This window comes from Typopeltis vanoorti, chromosome 20 (genome assembly GCF_054136105.1).
Source record: "Typopeltis vanoorti isolate ZY-2024b chromosome 20, IOZ_Tvanoo_1.0, whole genome shotgun sequence".
Taxonomy (NCBI): Eukaryota; Metazoa; Arthropoda; class Arachnida; order Uropygi; family Thelyphonidae; genus Typopeltis; species Typopeltis vanoorti.
In genome coordinates, this window is record NC_143568.1 from 68,463,769 (window position 1) to 68,480,294 (window position 16,526).

Below are 16,526 nucleotides of genomic sequence, written 5' to 3' on the forward strand. Positions count from 1 at the left end.
GTCTTCACTGGCAGATACATTCATCAAAGTTCTTCACATATCATGCGTGCACAGTGCGCACTATTCACTATAGTGCCCGCTGTGCACTATGGTGAACATTACTATAATGAAATGATGCACTATAACGAACTACAGAAAAGTCCCACAGAGCTAGTGCTATTTTAAGTTCTATTACAAACGGTAAAAGTTGAAAACTTTTGCTACAGTGAAATGAATTTTCTATCACATGATGCCACAATTAGGAGATAAAGGAAAATATAACAAAGGAAAACTGTGGGAATCAAAAAAAGGAAATGATTCTTATCGCACATCGAGGACAGAGAGCTATACTTGAAGCACATGAAACGACAACACAAGAAAGTACAAAATAGCAAGAACTAGAAGAGCATGAAATCATAAAAATCTATAATTAATGTTTAAATTTCTGAAGGTTGCATTATGTTATATTACATAAGGGACTACTGTAAATATGTGCAGACTGTAAAAATTTTGGTTTTATGATTATAATTGAAAATTTGTCAGAAATTTAGAATGTCTTATTGATAATGTTTCAAACACAAAGTGAGTTACTATGCAAACAAATTTCATAACTTAAACTTCAAATTAATGAAATACAGTACTGTATATTGTGCAGTATTTCTTGAATTTACAGCTCTGAGAGAACAGTATCAATTTATGCCAACTGTACATCATTGGATCTCTCTCTGATCAGAAAGCTGGCATTCACATCTGCCCATCCCCCTCCCCTGAGGCTAACTAATGTGGGATGACCAATGTTCATCATTTCTGTTCCCCTCCTCTTCATAATCAGAAGTGACCAAGTTGACTGGCCACTAAAGTTTTGAAGTTATTTTTCATTTTAATGGTACAGACCACACCTTAGTTTATTGTGAAGATTTCAGGTAAGAGACACTAATTTAAGTGAATGCAACATTTTGGAATTTAAACTTTAATTTTATTTTCATTTTTATAATTCATATTCTTCTTGCTCTTTCCTTTGATTCCTATTATTGTTTTAATTTTTACTTCATGTTATTTTGCGCAAAATAACATGAAGAAGTTTTTCATGTCACCAATCTTTTTGCACTGTTATCAAAGTGTGATTTCCATCTATTTCCTTTGTTCTGTTTCCTAATTTCTTTTGTTATCTTGGTGAGATGTGTGTAATGATGTATACAAAATAAGACCCAATGCATATTAAATACTAAAGCACATGAATGCAGATATAAATGCATTCATGTGCTTATATAAATTATGAAATAAATTTCAATGAATTCTTGGATTACTTTAGAGATCTTCGGACAGGTAATACTAACAAAAAAAAATTACACCAAAAACTTACAAAATGCTCTAAATGATATAATAACAAATAAAAGAATTACAGGACAACTTAAGTATAAGTTGTCCTGTAATTCTTTAAAGAATGGTAAATCAGCAGAAGATGGGATAAACTTCAAACTGTATAAATTTGCTGAAAAAAAATTTCATTGCAGATTATTAAATTTTTTAAATAAAATATATACAAATGGACCAGTACCAATAGAATACAAGTATAGTAATACCTATACAGCAATCCCTTGATTAATGCACCTAATGTGTTCTTTAATCAAAAATGCACTAATTGGATATAATAAAATATGGGAAAAAGTGTAATTTGTTCCTCAAATTTCTTTTTTGATCCATAATTTTTTTTTATAAAAGAATTAGGATATATCTCAAGGCCTAGTTAAAGGGAAACCATGAAGCTGAAAGGCAATAAAACATATTCTGAATATAAATTTATTATTCAACTTTTTAACAAAGAATTGAGCTAATGTAGTTTGGCAGGCATTCTGTTTCTTTTTTCATACAACTAACGGTATGGTCCTGTTGCCTCTTCTACTACTTCTGCAAATTTTACTGCTTCTCTCTCTCTTCATCAGGGTCTAAGCTTCTAAGCATTGCTGCTTAAAAACTTTGATTGTATGAAAAATGCTTTCAAATCTGTGAAATCTCTTTGAGCTTGTCAGTGATTAAATTTCCTAAGAAAATTTAATCACTGACAGGTCGGAATCACTGAATTTCTCAGAGTGAGATTTTAATTAACTTAGATTCATTAGAAAAGCCTCTAAAACCATTTGCACAATATGGAAGAATGTGCTTCCAAATGGCTCGCATATTGCTGGCAATAATTTCATTCAACTTTGCGACTTTATAACCAGACTGAGTTTTCTCTGATTTGGCCAGAAAAGTCTTGGAAGGCATTCACTTCCAGAAAAGGCCGGTTTCATCAATATTAAATATTCGTTGGTTGCAATAGCCTCCTCCTTCTATAATTTTCTTCAAAATCTCTGGATAATTTGCAGCCATCTCCTTATCTGCACTTACAGCTTCGCCTGTGATTAGAACATTATGTAGGCTATTTCTCTTTTTGAAACGCTCAAACCAGTCAGCACTAGCGTGGAATTCTTCTTTTTCATCATTGATAGCCCTTTCTTTCAAGGTTGCAAAGAGACTTAATGCTTTTGATTTAATAAGGTCAGTGCTTAGCTGGATCCGTTTTTGGTTACAATCTTTGATCCATGTAGAAAGACATCGCTCTAATTCAATCATTATAATACTTTGATTTTGAGTGCATGCATGATGAACCTTGAAGCAGCTTTACCTTTCTCTTTGTATTCAGCAGCTTTGCTTAAAATTGCTCTTATAGTTGAGTCCCCCATTTTTGTGTTCTTGTCCGATCTTGGTTCAGGACTCATTTTGTTCAGTTTTCTTTATTATTTCAAGTTTTTTCTTCCAATGAGATTACTTTTCGAATAATTTTCACACTTCCACTTTTTTGCTCACTAATTCTTTTACTCATGATGAAAGGTTGTGAAAATACTTTAAAATACAAAAAAAAGTAAGGAAAACAATTGCAGAGGAGGCACGAGTTATGATCAGCAACTATCTTTAGCAGACAACATAAATTTTGGCAGCAAATTTGCAACATAGTGTACATGGAAATGGTGTAGTATGCCATTAAAAAAAAAATTGAAAAATGTTTTAAATTGGCAATTAAATTATTTCATCCTGGTGAGTGATTTTTTAAAAGAGTTAGCCGTAAAAATGTACAGGTAGAACATTTTTAAAACCTGTAACATTTATTTTTAAGATGCATGTAGGCGCACTCATTGAATTTGGGTATTGAAAAAAAAAGACGTATTAATCGAGGGATTGCTGTATTTAAAAAAGGAGATAAAAGAAAACCTACTTATTACAGAGGTATTAGTTTATTGAATTTATGCTAGAAAATATATAGTAGAATACTTAATGAAAAATTGAAAATATACAGTGAAAAAATATTAGAATGTCAAAATAGATTTAGAAAAGGAATCTCTACAATGGATGCAGCTTTTTATTTAAAATTAATTATAGAGAAAAGAGGAGAATTTAATTTCGAAACTCATCTTTTGTTTATAGAAAATGAAAATGCATTTGAAAAAGTAAAAAGATATATACTGTTTGATATATTACAAAGAATAAATATACCTAATATTTTACCACATGCAATATTGAATATATATATATAAATAAATGAAAAAATATCTGAAAAACAATCTATTAATCAAGGAGTAAGACAGGGATTCCCTCTGCCTTCAACACTTTAATATTAATGAAATATTAATACAGTGGAGCACCTCAAACAATCAAGGTATAGAAATTTCCTGGAATAACAAAATAAATATGCTAGTATTTGCAGATGATCAGGTATTAATATCAGATGACGAAGACAATTTACAAAGAGCAATATATAATTTAAACATTAATAGTACAACAATGGGGTGCTTAAGGGTCAAAGCTGTATAACTGAGAGGAGACCTCCACATAGCTTTAAAGGAATGTGGAGAACCGACCAGGTCTTCTGACCTATTATCCAATCATCACCTTCTCATGGTGCACCCGTTGGGTATCTACCCAGTTACTGAACGAACAAGGATGGGCTGGCAATTTGGGATTTAGCCGACCAAATTGTATTCTTATTGGCTTAAACTAGTATACAAAATGATGGTACAACATAACAAAATTTCATGCTGGCTGGGGCGGCGCCCGGTTACACAAGGCACCCGTTGTTTTTGTCAAGGAACCAGGGCAAACAGCGAAAAGTCAGCTACTGGAACAAATCTGAAGGCACACCCCAACTCAACATCACCAGAGCTAAAGATCGGTACTATCAATGTAAGAAACCTGAATGGCAAAGAAATGGAGCTACTGAGGAATATAAGTACCAGATCGACATAATAGGGGTGACTGAAACAAAAAAGACAAAAACTGGTGAGATCTTTCTGAGCAATAAACACAAAATGTTATATTCAGGCAATGACAATCAAAGAAAAGAAGGGGTAGCCATAGTATTCAACACAAAATACGAGGCTAATCTTCTTGAATGGAAGGCAGTCTCAAGTAGAGTGATGTGGGCAAATATCAGAATGGGGAATTGGACAATGAGACTTATTTGTGCCCTATGGTCCAACAGAAGGTTCTACTAAGGTAGAAGTGGCAGAATTTTTTGAGGCTTTAGAAAAAGCAACTGACACAATGAAAAAGGAAAAGTTGGTCCTTGTTGGGGATCTAAATAGCAGAGAATGATATGATTGTCAGACATACAAAAATATTTTGGAAAAATTTGGAGAAAAGAGCAAAGCTAATAATGACTTGGATTTGTGCTCAGGACATGAACTGGTTATTACTAACACCATGTTCCAACATACAAATGTGCACAAATTCACATGGAGAGAAGAGGCAAGGAATAAGTCTCAATAACAAAGTCTCATTGACTTTGTTATTGTTGATAGTGATGTTTTCTCCCTGGTGCAGGACACCAGAGTGTACAAAGTATTTGAAATTGGAAGTGATCACTTTTTAGTCTTGAGCAGGATAAAACTGAATTTCATATTGAAAAGAATAACATATAAGAAAGTTTTCAAGTGAAAATAAAAGTTGAGCGGCTCTCAGATGTGAACTGTAGACTAAAATACACAAAGCTTATTGGGAAAAAAAATGAAAGAGTTTGAGAACAGGAACCAAACCTTGGAGATTCATTTGCAAGCCTTGAAGAAAACCTTGATTGATTCAGCCAGAGGCATGTGGGGAGGTAGTCTGCAAGGATAGAAAAATCAGAACTCCATGGTGGACACTGGAAGTTAAAGAGGCAGTGAAGGAAAAGAAGAAAGCATATCAAAAGTTCGTGGCAAATAAGTCAGCTTGTGCTCTTAGAGAATACAGAGACATATGTAAGAAAGCTAAGCACTGTGTAAAACTAGCTAAACAAAAGTCATAGGAGGACTTTGGTAAGAATATAGCAAAATATTCTGGAGGTTGTTGAAGAAGATTAGAAATGGAAGAAAGAGTGCTGTAAAAGGAGTTAGAGATGATAAAGGTGAACATGAAAACTGGAGAAAAAGATATCCTTGAAGTATGGAGTAACTACTTCGAAAAATTGCTAAATGAAACAAGCAGTGATAACAGTGGTAATAAACATTCAACAACATAGTTAGGAATACATATCCATACTTGAAGTAGAAAAATCCATGAAAGGCTTGAAATGTGAAACGGCAGAAGGAATAGATGACATTCGACCAGAAATGCTGAAGTATGGTGGTATACAAGTCTTACAGTGGCTGCACTGCATAGTTCAAAAGGCCTAGACAGAGGGGCGAATTCCTGATGATTGGAGTAGAGCTCTCATAGTACATTATTCCCTCTGTTATTCATTATCTATACGGATCACATTATGAAGGAAAGTGGTATTAAACATGATATCAAAATTGGAGATGTTAATGTCAGCTCTTTGCTTTATGCAGACGATGTTATACTTCTAAATAAATCTGCTACAAGTTTGCAAGATTCCTTGGCTAAATTGAATAACTGTCGTAATAGATATGGTATGAAGGTCAGCAATAAAAAGACAAAGACATTGAAAATAGGTAGAATCGTTGAAAATGTCAACTGCGTTGTGAACCTGTGGAACAAGTAAAACATTTCAGCTATTTAGGCACGATTTTTAGTGAAGATAGTAAATTGAACAGATGGCATCAATGGCAAAATCATATAAAAATGACGATATTAGGAAAGAACTTGACATTGTCAGCATCCAGGAATGCATTAGCAGAGCTAATCTCAGGTGGTATGGTCACTTAAACAGAATGGGCAAGGAAAGATTTGCAAAACAGGTGTTCTCTGCCAGGTTGGCAGGAAAACGACCCTGAGGAAGACCACGATATCGGTGGATTGATACAGTACAAAGTGCCTTAGACGATAGAAATATAATATCTGATAATGTTAAAGTCTTGACAAGTAACAGACTGATTTGAAGGAAAATTGTAGATAGGAAGTTAGTAATGATGTAAATTTTTCATGTAGTACTATCATATCAAGTACATCCCCCTTGAGGGTACGGGATATGATACCTGTCAAAATACCTGTCAGGAATTTGATGATGATGATAGTACAACAGTTTGGAATGAAAATACATATAGGTAAAACTAAATCAACGGCATTTTGTGAACTCCATTTAGAAGTAAATTAGTTAATAAAAAAAAATAGAATAGATAAATACTTTCAGTTATCTTGGATATGAAATATCATATGAAGAAGAAAATAAGAAAATTAAAAACTTCAAAATTTTAACTGATTATAAGCCTTATAAATAGAATGCTCGATTCAAATACTGTACAAAAACAAACGCGCTTGAAAATATACAATACTTTAGCAGTATCTAGATTATTATATAGCAGCAAAATTTGGGCAATAAACAAACAAGATAGATAAAGAATAAGAACGAGTGAAGTGCAATACATGAGAAGAACTGCCATAATACGCATTATTAGGAAAGACAATATTTTAAAAGAGCTAAAAATAAAATCAATAGAAGAAAAACTAAATTACAAACAAAATTGGATAGAACAAGAAAACTGAATTCCCAACAGTATCCTAAACCTCAAAATAGGATATTAGATGAATAATGAAACTAAAACAGACCAGTATGGCCTATATCCATAAATGATGATGATGATGATGATAAACTTTGTCATGATTTTTTTTTTTTTTTTTTTTTTTTTTATTCTCATGATTTCTTTTGGTTTATGAGAGTCGACGCAGGGTTAGTATTTTTACCCTAAATTCACTTTAGACAAACTTTGCATTATAACAAAACTCTCTTTGGTCCTTAGAGTTTCACTGTAGCAGTTGTCTGCTGTAACAGAGTATATATATTTGTTTTTCCCCTTCATCCATACATCAGGAGCTTCTTGCAATGGAATCAAATCGTTATACAGTTTGTCACCTGCAGTGAATAATAGACTCTTACAATTCTACACCTAGGGATATTTCAATTAAGCACATTGATCTGATGCCACACATTTTGGATATTTCCCAACCTGTTGATATAATCTTCAAGAAGTTTCACCTATATTTTTCCATCACCATCATCAATTTCCTGATATGTAACCCCCCCCCCTCCCCAAAAAAAAAGGTGTTCAGGCTACTCATGATAGCACTACATGATTAAGTTCACATTATTATTAATCTCCTTTCCAAAATTTCCTCCAAATTAGTTTATTGCTTGTCAACACTCCAATATTGTCATATCTAACATTTCTTGCTTCTAAGCCACTTCTGGCTAAATCAATCCACCTAGCCCTTGGTCTTCTTCTGGGTCTCTTTTTTCCATCTTTCCATCAAACGCCTGTTTTGCTAACTTTTCCTCACCCATTCTATTTAAGTTGCATACCACCTTATATTAGCTCTGCTGGCACATTCTTGAATGCTAACAATGTCAAGTTCCTTTCTAATATCTTTATTTTTATTATGATTCTGCCATTAATGCCTTACCAGTTTTTCTGATAACCCTCATATCTATGGTCTCTAGGCTTTGATCAAGTGCTTTATTTCTAATCCAATTCTCAGATCCATAACATGAAACTGGCTTGAACACTGTCTTGTATACTGCTAGTGTAGTGTATTGGCTAATTTCTCTCCTACTCCATATAAATTTATTCAGCTGGCTACCCACCACACCAGCTTTGCTTATTCTGTTGTCTATTTCGAAATTTAACCTGCATCTTCACTAAAAACTGTGCCTAAATAGCTGAAATATTTTACTTGTTCTATAGGATCTCCATTCAGAATGCTGCTGAAGTTTTCTATACTCGTGCCTATTTTCATAGTTTTCGTCTTGTTATTGCTGATTCTCATGCCAAATGTGTTACACCTGTGATTCAATTTAGTTAGAGAATACTGTAGACTTGCACTAGATGTGTTTAGGACTACATCATCAGCATAAAGTAAAGAGCTTAGTTCGACATCTCCCATTCTAATATCAGGTCTAATGTCATTTTCTTTCATAATGTGATCGATATAAATGATGAATAAGAGTGGAGATAATGTGCATCTTTGTCTTTCTCCTGATTTCACATCAAACTATCTTCCCATATTTCATTCAGTTCTGACTGTTCACTGGCAACTTAAATATAGACTACGTATTGCTCTGCATAATGTTCCATTCACTCCATATAATTGTAGTGTTTTGAAAAGCTCTTCTCTGGGCACCTTGTATGACTTTTCCAGATATGCAACATTTAAATACAGATCCTTGTCACATTCTCACATTTTCTCAACTATTTGTCTTAAAGTGAAAATCTGATCTTGATACCCTCTATTTTGCTTGAAACCAGCTTGTTGTTTGCCAGGTTTCTCTTCTACAATCTTTCTTACCGTTTTTTCAAGTATGCTTATCTTAGCTGGAACACTTAATAGAGAAATTCCTCTGTAATTTTCACATTCAGTTTTATTCCCTTTTTTATAGATGGGTACTATAAGAGCCCTTCTCCAATCGTTTGGAATCCGACCTTCTGACAGACCCTCTGAAATTATGCAGTGCCACCACTGCAAAACTGTTATGTCTCCATACGTAAGCATTCCTGGTCGAATATCATCTACTCCAGTTTCCTTTCCATATTTCAAGAGTTTGGCAGCTTTTTCTACCTCAAGTATTGATATGTAATCATCTTTGCATTCCTCTTGAAAATTTTCTAGTTTGGTTCTGTCACTGCTTGGTTTGTTTAACAGTCTTTAAAAGTAATTACTCCAGACATCTAGGATATCCTTATCTTCAGTTTTCATGTCATCTTTATCATCTTTGATTCCTTTTACTGTACTTTCAATAGCCTCCATAACATTTTGCCACCTTCTGATATTTTTTTTCTATATTCTTACCCAAGTCTTCCCATGACTTGTTTAACAACTTTTACACATATCTTAGATCTCTTACATTTTTCTCTGTATTCTTTTAGGGCATCTTCTGACTTATTTTCTAGGAATTTTTGGGTATGCTTTCTTCTTTTCCAGGACTGTTTCTTTAACTTCTTGTGTCCCTAGCAGACAACTTCACCACATACTTATCTAGCTGAATCAGTCAATGTCTTCTTCAGAGTTTGCCACTGACACTCCCAGTTCGGTTCTTGTTTGTAAACTGCTTTGAATTTTCTTCAATAATATTTGTATAATCGAGTTTACAGTTTACTTCTAAAAGCTGCTCAACTTTAATTCTTTTTAAAACTTTCTTATATTCTTTTCTTTTTAATGTGATTTACATTGTAATCTTGCTTAGTACTAAGTAATAATCACTTCCAATTTCAAATCCTCTGTACATTCTTGTATCTTCAACCAGCATGATGATATTGTTATCAACAATGATGTAGTCAATGAGACTTTTCTTATTCCTTGCCTCTTCTCTCCATGTGAATTTGTGCACATTTTTATGTTGGAACATGGTGTTAGTAATAACCAGTCCATGTCCTGAGCAGAAATCCAACAGATATTCGCCATTATTATTAGCTTTGCTCTTTTCTCCAAATTTTCTCAAAATATTTTTGTATGTCTCACAATCATTTCCTACTCTAGTATTTAGATCCCCAACAAGGACCAACTTTTCCTTTTTCATTGTGGCAGTTGCTTTCTCAAAAGCCTCAAAAAATTCCTCCACTTCTACCTTAGTAGAACCTTCTGTGAGACCATAGACACAAATAAGTCTCATTGTCCAGTTCCCCATTCTGATATTTGCCCAAATCACTCTACTTGACACTGCCTGCCATTCAAGAAGATGAGCCTCGTATTTTATGTTGAATACTATGACTACTCCTTCTTTTCCTTGATTGTCATTGCCTGAATATAACATTTTGTATTTATTGCTCAGAAAGATCTCACCAGTTTTTGTCTTTTTTGTTTCAGTCACCCCTATTATGTTGATCTGGTACTTATCTAATTCCTCAGCTAGCTCCCTTTCTTTGCCATTCAGGCTTCTTATGTTGATAGTACCGATCTTTAACTCTGGTGATGTTGAGCTGGGGTGTGTTTTCAGATTTGTTCCAGTAGCTGACTTTTTGCTGTTTGCCCTGGTTCCCTGGCGAAAACAACGGGGGGCCTTGTTTAACCGGGCGAAGCCCCACCAGCATGAAATTTTGTTATGTTGTACCATCATTTTTTATTTTGGTTTAACCAATAAGAATACAATTTGGTCGGCTAAATCCCAAATTGCCAGTTCATCCTCATTCGTTCACTATCCAAGTAGATACCCAACAGGGTGCACCACGAGAAGGTGAGGATTGGACGCTAGGTCAGAAGCCCTGGTCGGTTCTCCGCATTCCTTTAAAGGCTATGTGGAGGTCTCCTCTCAGTTATACAGCTTTGACTCTGAAGCACCCCGGAAATATAAGATCTGAAGATTGAAGATAGGAGATAGAAATATAAGATCTGATAATGTTGGAGTGTTGACAGTAACAGACTGATTTGGAGGAAAATTGTAGATAGGAAGTTGGTAGTGATGTAATTTTTTCATGTAGCACTATCATATCCTTCCTGTATACACCCCTTGAGAGGGTATATATCAGGAATTTGATGATGATATATATATTCTGAAATGTTGGCATTCATTAAGGTTACATTGCCTTTTATTGGTCCTGTCTCCACAACAAAATTTCATCAAGCCTATGGACAACTTTGCTCCCACTTTTCCCTTCTAATCAGTTGTAATAATTGGTTCTTATAAACCTCTAGATGATGGTATTCTTGTGTTTATAACACTGGACAACAGAATTTTAAAAAATCATGCCACTCAGATTTGTTAATTTATTTCTTATAGATTTCAAGGTGCTGAACATGAATATGACAATGAAAATACAAAATTGGTTCTAGTTTCTGAGAGATCCAAAATAGTTTCTAATATATAATAGAGTAATACATACTTATCACATATACTGGTAAATGTCCACTTCTCCATTCGGCATCGCTTTGCCTGTCACTTGTATAGATGCTCAGGATCATCTTTAGCGAGTGTCCAACGGTAGTCAGCCAACATGGAAGTGGACCACTTTCCCTAGTATTGTTTCTCCATCGTTGCAGTTTCCTGATGGAAACGTTCAACGTGCCCATCACTAACCATGCTGCAGTTGTGGGGGAAGAAATCCAAGTGAGAATGGAGCAAGTGTGTTTTTAAGGACATATTGTAGCCAAGTTCGTGATACAGACATAAGTCCTCAACCAGTTCCTTGTAGTTTTCTGCCCTGGTTTCCAAGGAAGTTAGTTGACGAGATGAAATGCGTCCCAAGCTTTTTTCTCATCACCCTGTGCCATGTTGTTGAACATCTTGTCAGTGAAGAACTCTCAAATCTTGAGGACCCACAAAAACTCTCTTTAATTTTCACTTCACTGAGTCAAGGGAATTTATCAGCCGGCTTCTTGAAAGCTGATCCAGTCCGGTCCATGGCTTTTACGAAGTTTTTTTACCAGACCGAGTTTGATATTTAGGGGTGGTAACAGAATTTTGTGCATTTCTGCCATTGCCGGGTGTTGCACTCTCTCTGACTTCAGAGATTTCCTTGCAGACCAGTCTCTCATCAGAGAGTGCAGAGTCCTTGCTCATGGTGTGAAGTTACTCGGACATTTTCCTTGAGAAGATTGCATTAGAAGTCTTGATCCCGGTAACTCTGCTTTGACCTTGGATAGCTCCAGATTGCGAATAAGATTGTTCAGTTCTTCTTGTGTATGAATGTGTGGTGTAGATCAGCGCTTCCCAAACTGTGGGCTGGTGGCCTCCTTGGGGGCTGTTAGTTTTGTGAAGGGGACCATGAAATAATGAAAACAAATTTAAAATGTTTTAAGACTAAGTGTGTGCCATGTCAAATGTGTATGTAAGATGCTAAAAATGTCATATTTGCATTTGATTTTTGTAATATTCGCTATGTATGTTTTGTATTGAATATAAATACAATAAATATTATAATAATATGTTTGTATTATGATTTTTTTTTTTCAATGGGGCCTGGAAATATTTTAATTTTTCCAAGGGGACCTTTACATCCATAAGTTTGGGAAGCACTGGTGTAGATGATGCACTTTGGCTGATATATGGATCATCATATGTCGAAGGCTCAAGAGAACCCGACATCAATTCCCCTCCATCCACATCATTCTCTGAATCAATGGAAAATTCTTTCAGAGGTTTGGGAACATGAAGTCCTTTGCTGTGCAGAACTGTTCGGAGAGCAGATGGTATATTTGGATATGCTATTGTCCACTTCTTTTTCCTCATGAAGCCTTCCAAAACAGTTGGTACCATGCAGAAGTAGCAGTGTCATTTGCATGATTGCTTGGCTATCTCCAAACCATAGGAGCAGCAAATGGCATCAACACTTTACTGCCTTTCAGTCATTTCGGAGGATAGCATACACCCCAGCATATATGTGGATATCGGGGACCAGGACAAAGCCTGGGCCTTGTCCTGGTCCTTGATAAAGCTGATATGCCTTCTTTACTAACGGAGTGATGGCCTTTTTCTGGCTTGCAAACGTTACTTCCCTGTAAATGTAACAAAAGTTATTTGCGCAATTAACACAAGTACGAGGCATCACTACTGCTGGATATACATGCAGGGATCACTTTGTAGTACTTACGATGCAGGAGTAAATGGGAGCGTAGCCCAGGAAGTCACACAAACACTTGCTCATCCTATGAGACTTCACTTTATACTAGTGATTGCATCATCTTATGACAGTGATATCATGACTCAACTATTATGAGTTCTATGAGTATTATCAAGTATTATGAGTTCATGATGTATAGAAAATTCCTAATCATACATACGTTGTGTATATTTTTTCAGGTTGATCATCATTCCATTGGGAGAAACTTTTGTCATCATACTAGTTTTGTCACTCGTCTTATGGGATTAGAAGATGAACAGAAAGAGTGCATAATAAGCCCCTATACAACCAGGTTGGTTTAATAATTCCTGTGTCTTGTAAATAAACGTATAATTTTTCCTGAAATGTACCGATATTATGAGATTCTGGCATTATTAAGATATCACCATTCTGTCAAAGTTTTGTTTTATAGTGGCTTTGATTTGGTTTTATTGGTTTGTGTCAGTTTTGACAGTTTATAACACTACATCATATTTGCTGTGCTCATCCATACTTGGATATCGGTTTTAGAATTATAGTAATTTACCATGTCGCCGATAGAGGATGGTTAGAATATCCATTCTCCAACCAACAGGCCATGGTTTCAAGTACCACTGTGGGCATGAATGATTTATGTATGAGGATGGTTCCATAATTACCGGCCTGACTAACTTTTAGATGTGATAGAAAGAAAACAACTGTGTCACTTTTCAACATAAGTCCCTTTACTTCAACACACTTTTCACATTTTTGAATTAACATTTCTATGCCCTTGAAAAAATAGTCTGTACTTTTTGTCTGCAAAATGGCCTAAAACTTCATCTTTCACCTCATTCTGCAAATTTTCTTCCTAGAAGGTCTTTCTTCAACTTCGAGAAGAGGTAATTGTCACTGGGTGCTAGAACTGGGCTGTAGGCTGGGTGTTCAATCTCCTGGAAGCCACAGTCCTTCGCTTTGCAGCAATAGCTGTATGGACTGGAGCATTGTTGTGAAGCAGGCGAACACTATGACTCAGCATTCCTCATCTCTTCTTTATCGCATCATACAGTTTGTGGGAATTCTCTTGATTCACTTCAAGGAAAGGAATACCACCGTGAATGCAGAATATCTCAGCAATCTCAAAAGATTTTGCCATGATTGTCTTGGTGGACTGAGTGATCTTGGGTTTCCTCGGCAGTGCTTTGCCTGGTTTGCACCACTCTATGGATTCCCTTTTGGAAAGAGGGTCATAATGAAGGACCATGGTTTCATCTCTGGTGACAGTGGATTCCAGCACTTATCTCTGATTCCCTTAAAATCAGAGAGAAGTGCTGGAATAAGAGAGAACTTGGAGCACCCACCTTGCACTGACCTTTATCGTGTGAAGCTTCTCTTCTCGTGAATGATGTGAAAGATGGTTGTTATAGAAAGCCTGAACCCTGCTTAGATTTCTTTGAGCTTCAGCCATCTGTTGTTGAGCAGTTCCTCCTCAACAAGAGACATTTTCCTTAGTCATCACTTCCACAGGCCGACCATCGCGAGGATCATCTTCGATGCTCTCTTCCTAGGAAAAACTGTTTAGCCCATTCTTTCATGTTGGAATATGAAGGAGAAATTTCCCCATAAACACCATCCAATCACTGTTTGATAGCACTTGGAGATAGCCCTTCTTTGGTGAAAAACTTTATCACAGTGCAGTACTCAATTTGTAACATCACAGCCACTTAGCATGCCACATGTTAGTCAAATGAGTGCCTCCAATTGAATGATGCAGGTAGAGAGTTGAAACTGGTACACTAAGCTCCCCATAGACGATGCTATCTGTCACGCATGCCGTTTTAAAATTGGCACGAATTTTGTATATCAGGCCGGAAAGTTTTAGAACCTACCTCCTATATCTTCAGGTGGTAGATGAATCTCATTGCTCAATGTGATTCCTCCTACCACTTCCACTGCTTATTGGATGTCCGAAGTGTCTTGAAAAAGTTCCATATCTAGAACAGGGTTTCTGATGATTGTTTAACCCTTAGCTACATGCAGTATTAGCCACCTTACCGACCTTGATGTATATACATTCATAATTACATGGATGTGAAATGTCTATTGAAGTCAACATGACTTTTGGATATTATAGAAATAATATGGATATGGAGCATATATTTTATCCATGTGGTTGTTTGGGTGGTGAATACTAACATACTAGAGGTTGAAAGTTTTTTTACTTGGTTGCCGAGAAATTATATTCTTGGTTTCATCTTTATCCAAGTGTAAGCAAACAAAGTTTGCACTTGAAGTAACCTCACAACTGGGCTACTGGTATATAGAGGCTAATGACTTCACATCAATTGCCTTAGTATCCCATAATGGACATAACGAATTACAATCTTTTGTACATAAAATTAATAATTGCACCCTAGAATGTGTCTTCTTTTCCAGCAGAGAATGGTTAGATGATATGAAGGAGAGAGTTTGCAAGAGTTGAGCCACCTGGCATTGGACAGAAAGTGGTGAGAATTGCATCAGACAACATCACTGTGTAGTTGCTGATGATGATGACCCAGGAATAAAATTTACTTTGGATAAAGCATCATTAGGAGCAATATAATTTTTGGATTGCCACATTAAACAATAAGCTGATGTCTCCCTGTTTAGTCTGTTTACAGCAAACCAGTGTTCCATATAATAATTTTTCTGCACAGCAGAATTGGATAATTAAATCTTTCATACCAAGAGCCCATAAAATTTGTTCCTGACAAGAAACACTCTTGCATGAATAGAAATTATCAATCGATCAGCCCTTCTAAATGGCATCAACCAAAAAACTACCCTGAAAATCATTGACAGTTTTTCTTGATCTCCTCCACGTGAAGAGGAAACTGCATTCCTATTCCTTATATACAGGTATTTCTAAACATGTGGCAAAGATTCTAATAAAATGTGTACTTATTGCACCCTTTAATCCAATCACTCAAATCTGCCAGCTACTATCTTCTTCTAAGACATATTCTCTTCATTATTGCTACTTGATGTCTATCAAATTCCATGCTCCTCTAACTTATATTTTGTCAAATAGGCAGATATCATTTGAAAAATCTATTTCAGAACAGAACACTCATATTCAGCTTATTAAATCTCATAAATTTGTATATTGGTTCAAGAGACAATCGACATGAGCCACAGAATCTTTTGGAACAATACCAGATTACTATATAATATTAGTATTTATAAATACAAATATTTATTCAATGAAAGTGCTGAAGCCTCACCACATTGACTGTACATAAATTGTAGTGAATGCCTTTCAATTCCCAGTTTAGAAAATTACGTGTAACTGTATTTTATATACACTTGTATCCAAAAGCTAAGGAACTACATTTTTACCTGTATATGAAAAAATTTTAATGACTAGTTAAATGTGGACATAAGTTTTATTGCTAGCATACTAATAAATTAGATTATACAAAAAAAAATGTTATAAATTTCATACCAGTTAAATTGCAATACTTTTTTTCACAAAAGTTACAAATTTCCTAAGGACATAGTTAAGGAATTAATGTACAGTGCTTACAG

At 35.3% G+C, this 16,526-nt stretch overlaps 1 protein-coding gene across 3 annotated transcripts in view; it reads left to right on the forward strand.

Moving 5' to 3' along the window:
- Positions 1-16,526, forward strand: part of Atac2 (Ada2a-containing complex component 2) — a 215,939-nt gene that overhangs the window by 161,902 nt on the left and 37,511 nt on the right. For all 3 annotated transcript variants that reach the window (XM_090410264.1, XM_090410261.1, XM_090410263.1), the window contains exon 12: positions 13,178-13,290. In XM_090410264.1, coding sequence (XP_090266390.1) covers positions 13,178-13,290 — 113 coding nt within the window. The remainder of the gene's footprint in view (positions 1-13,177; positions 13,291-16,526) is intronic.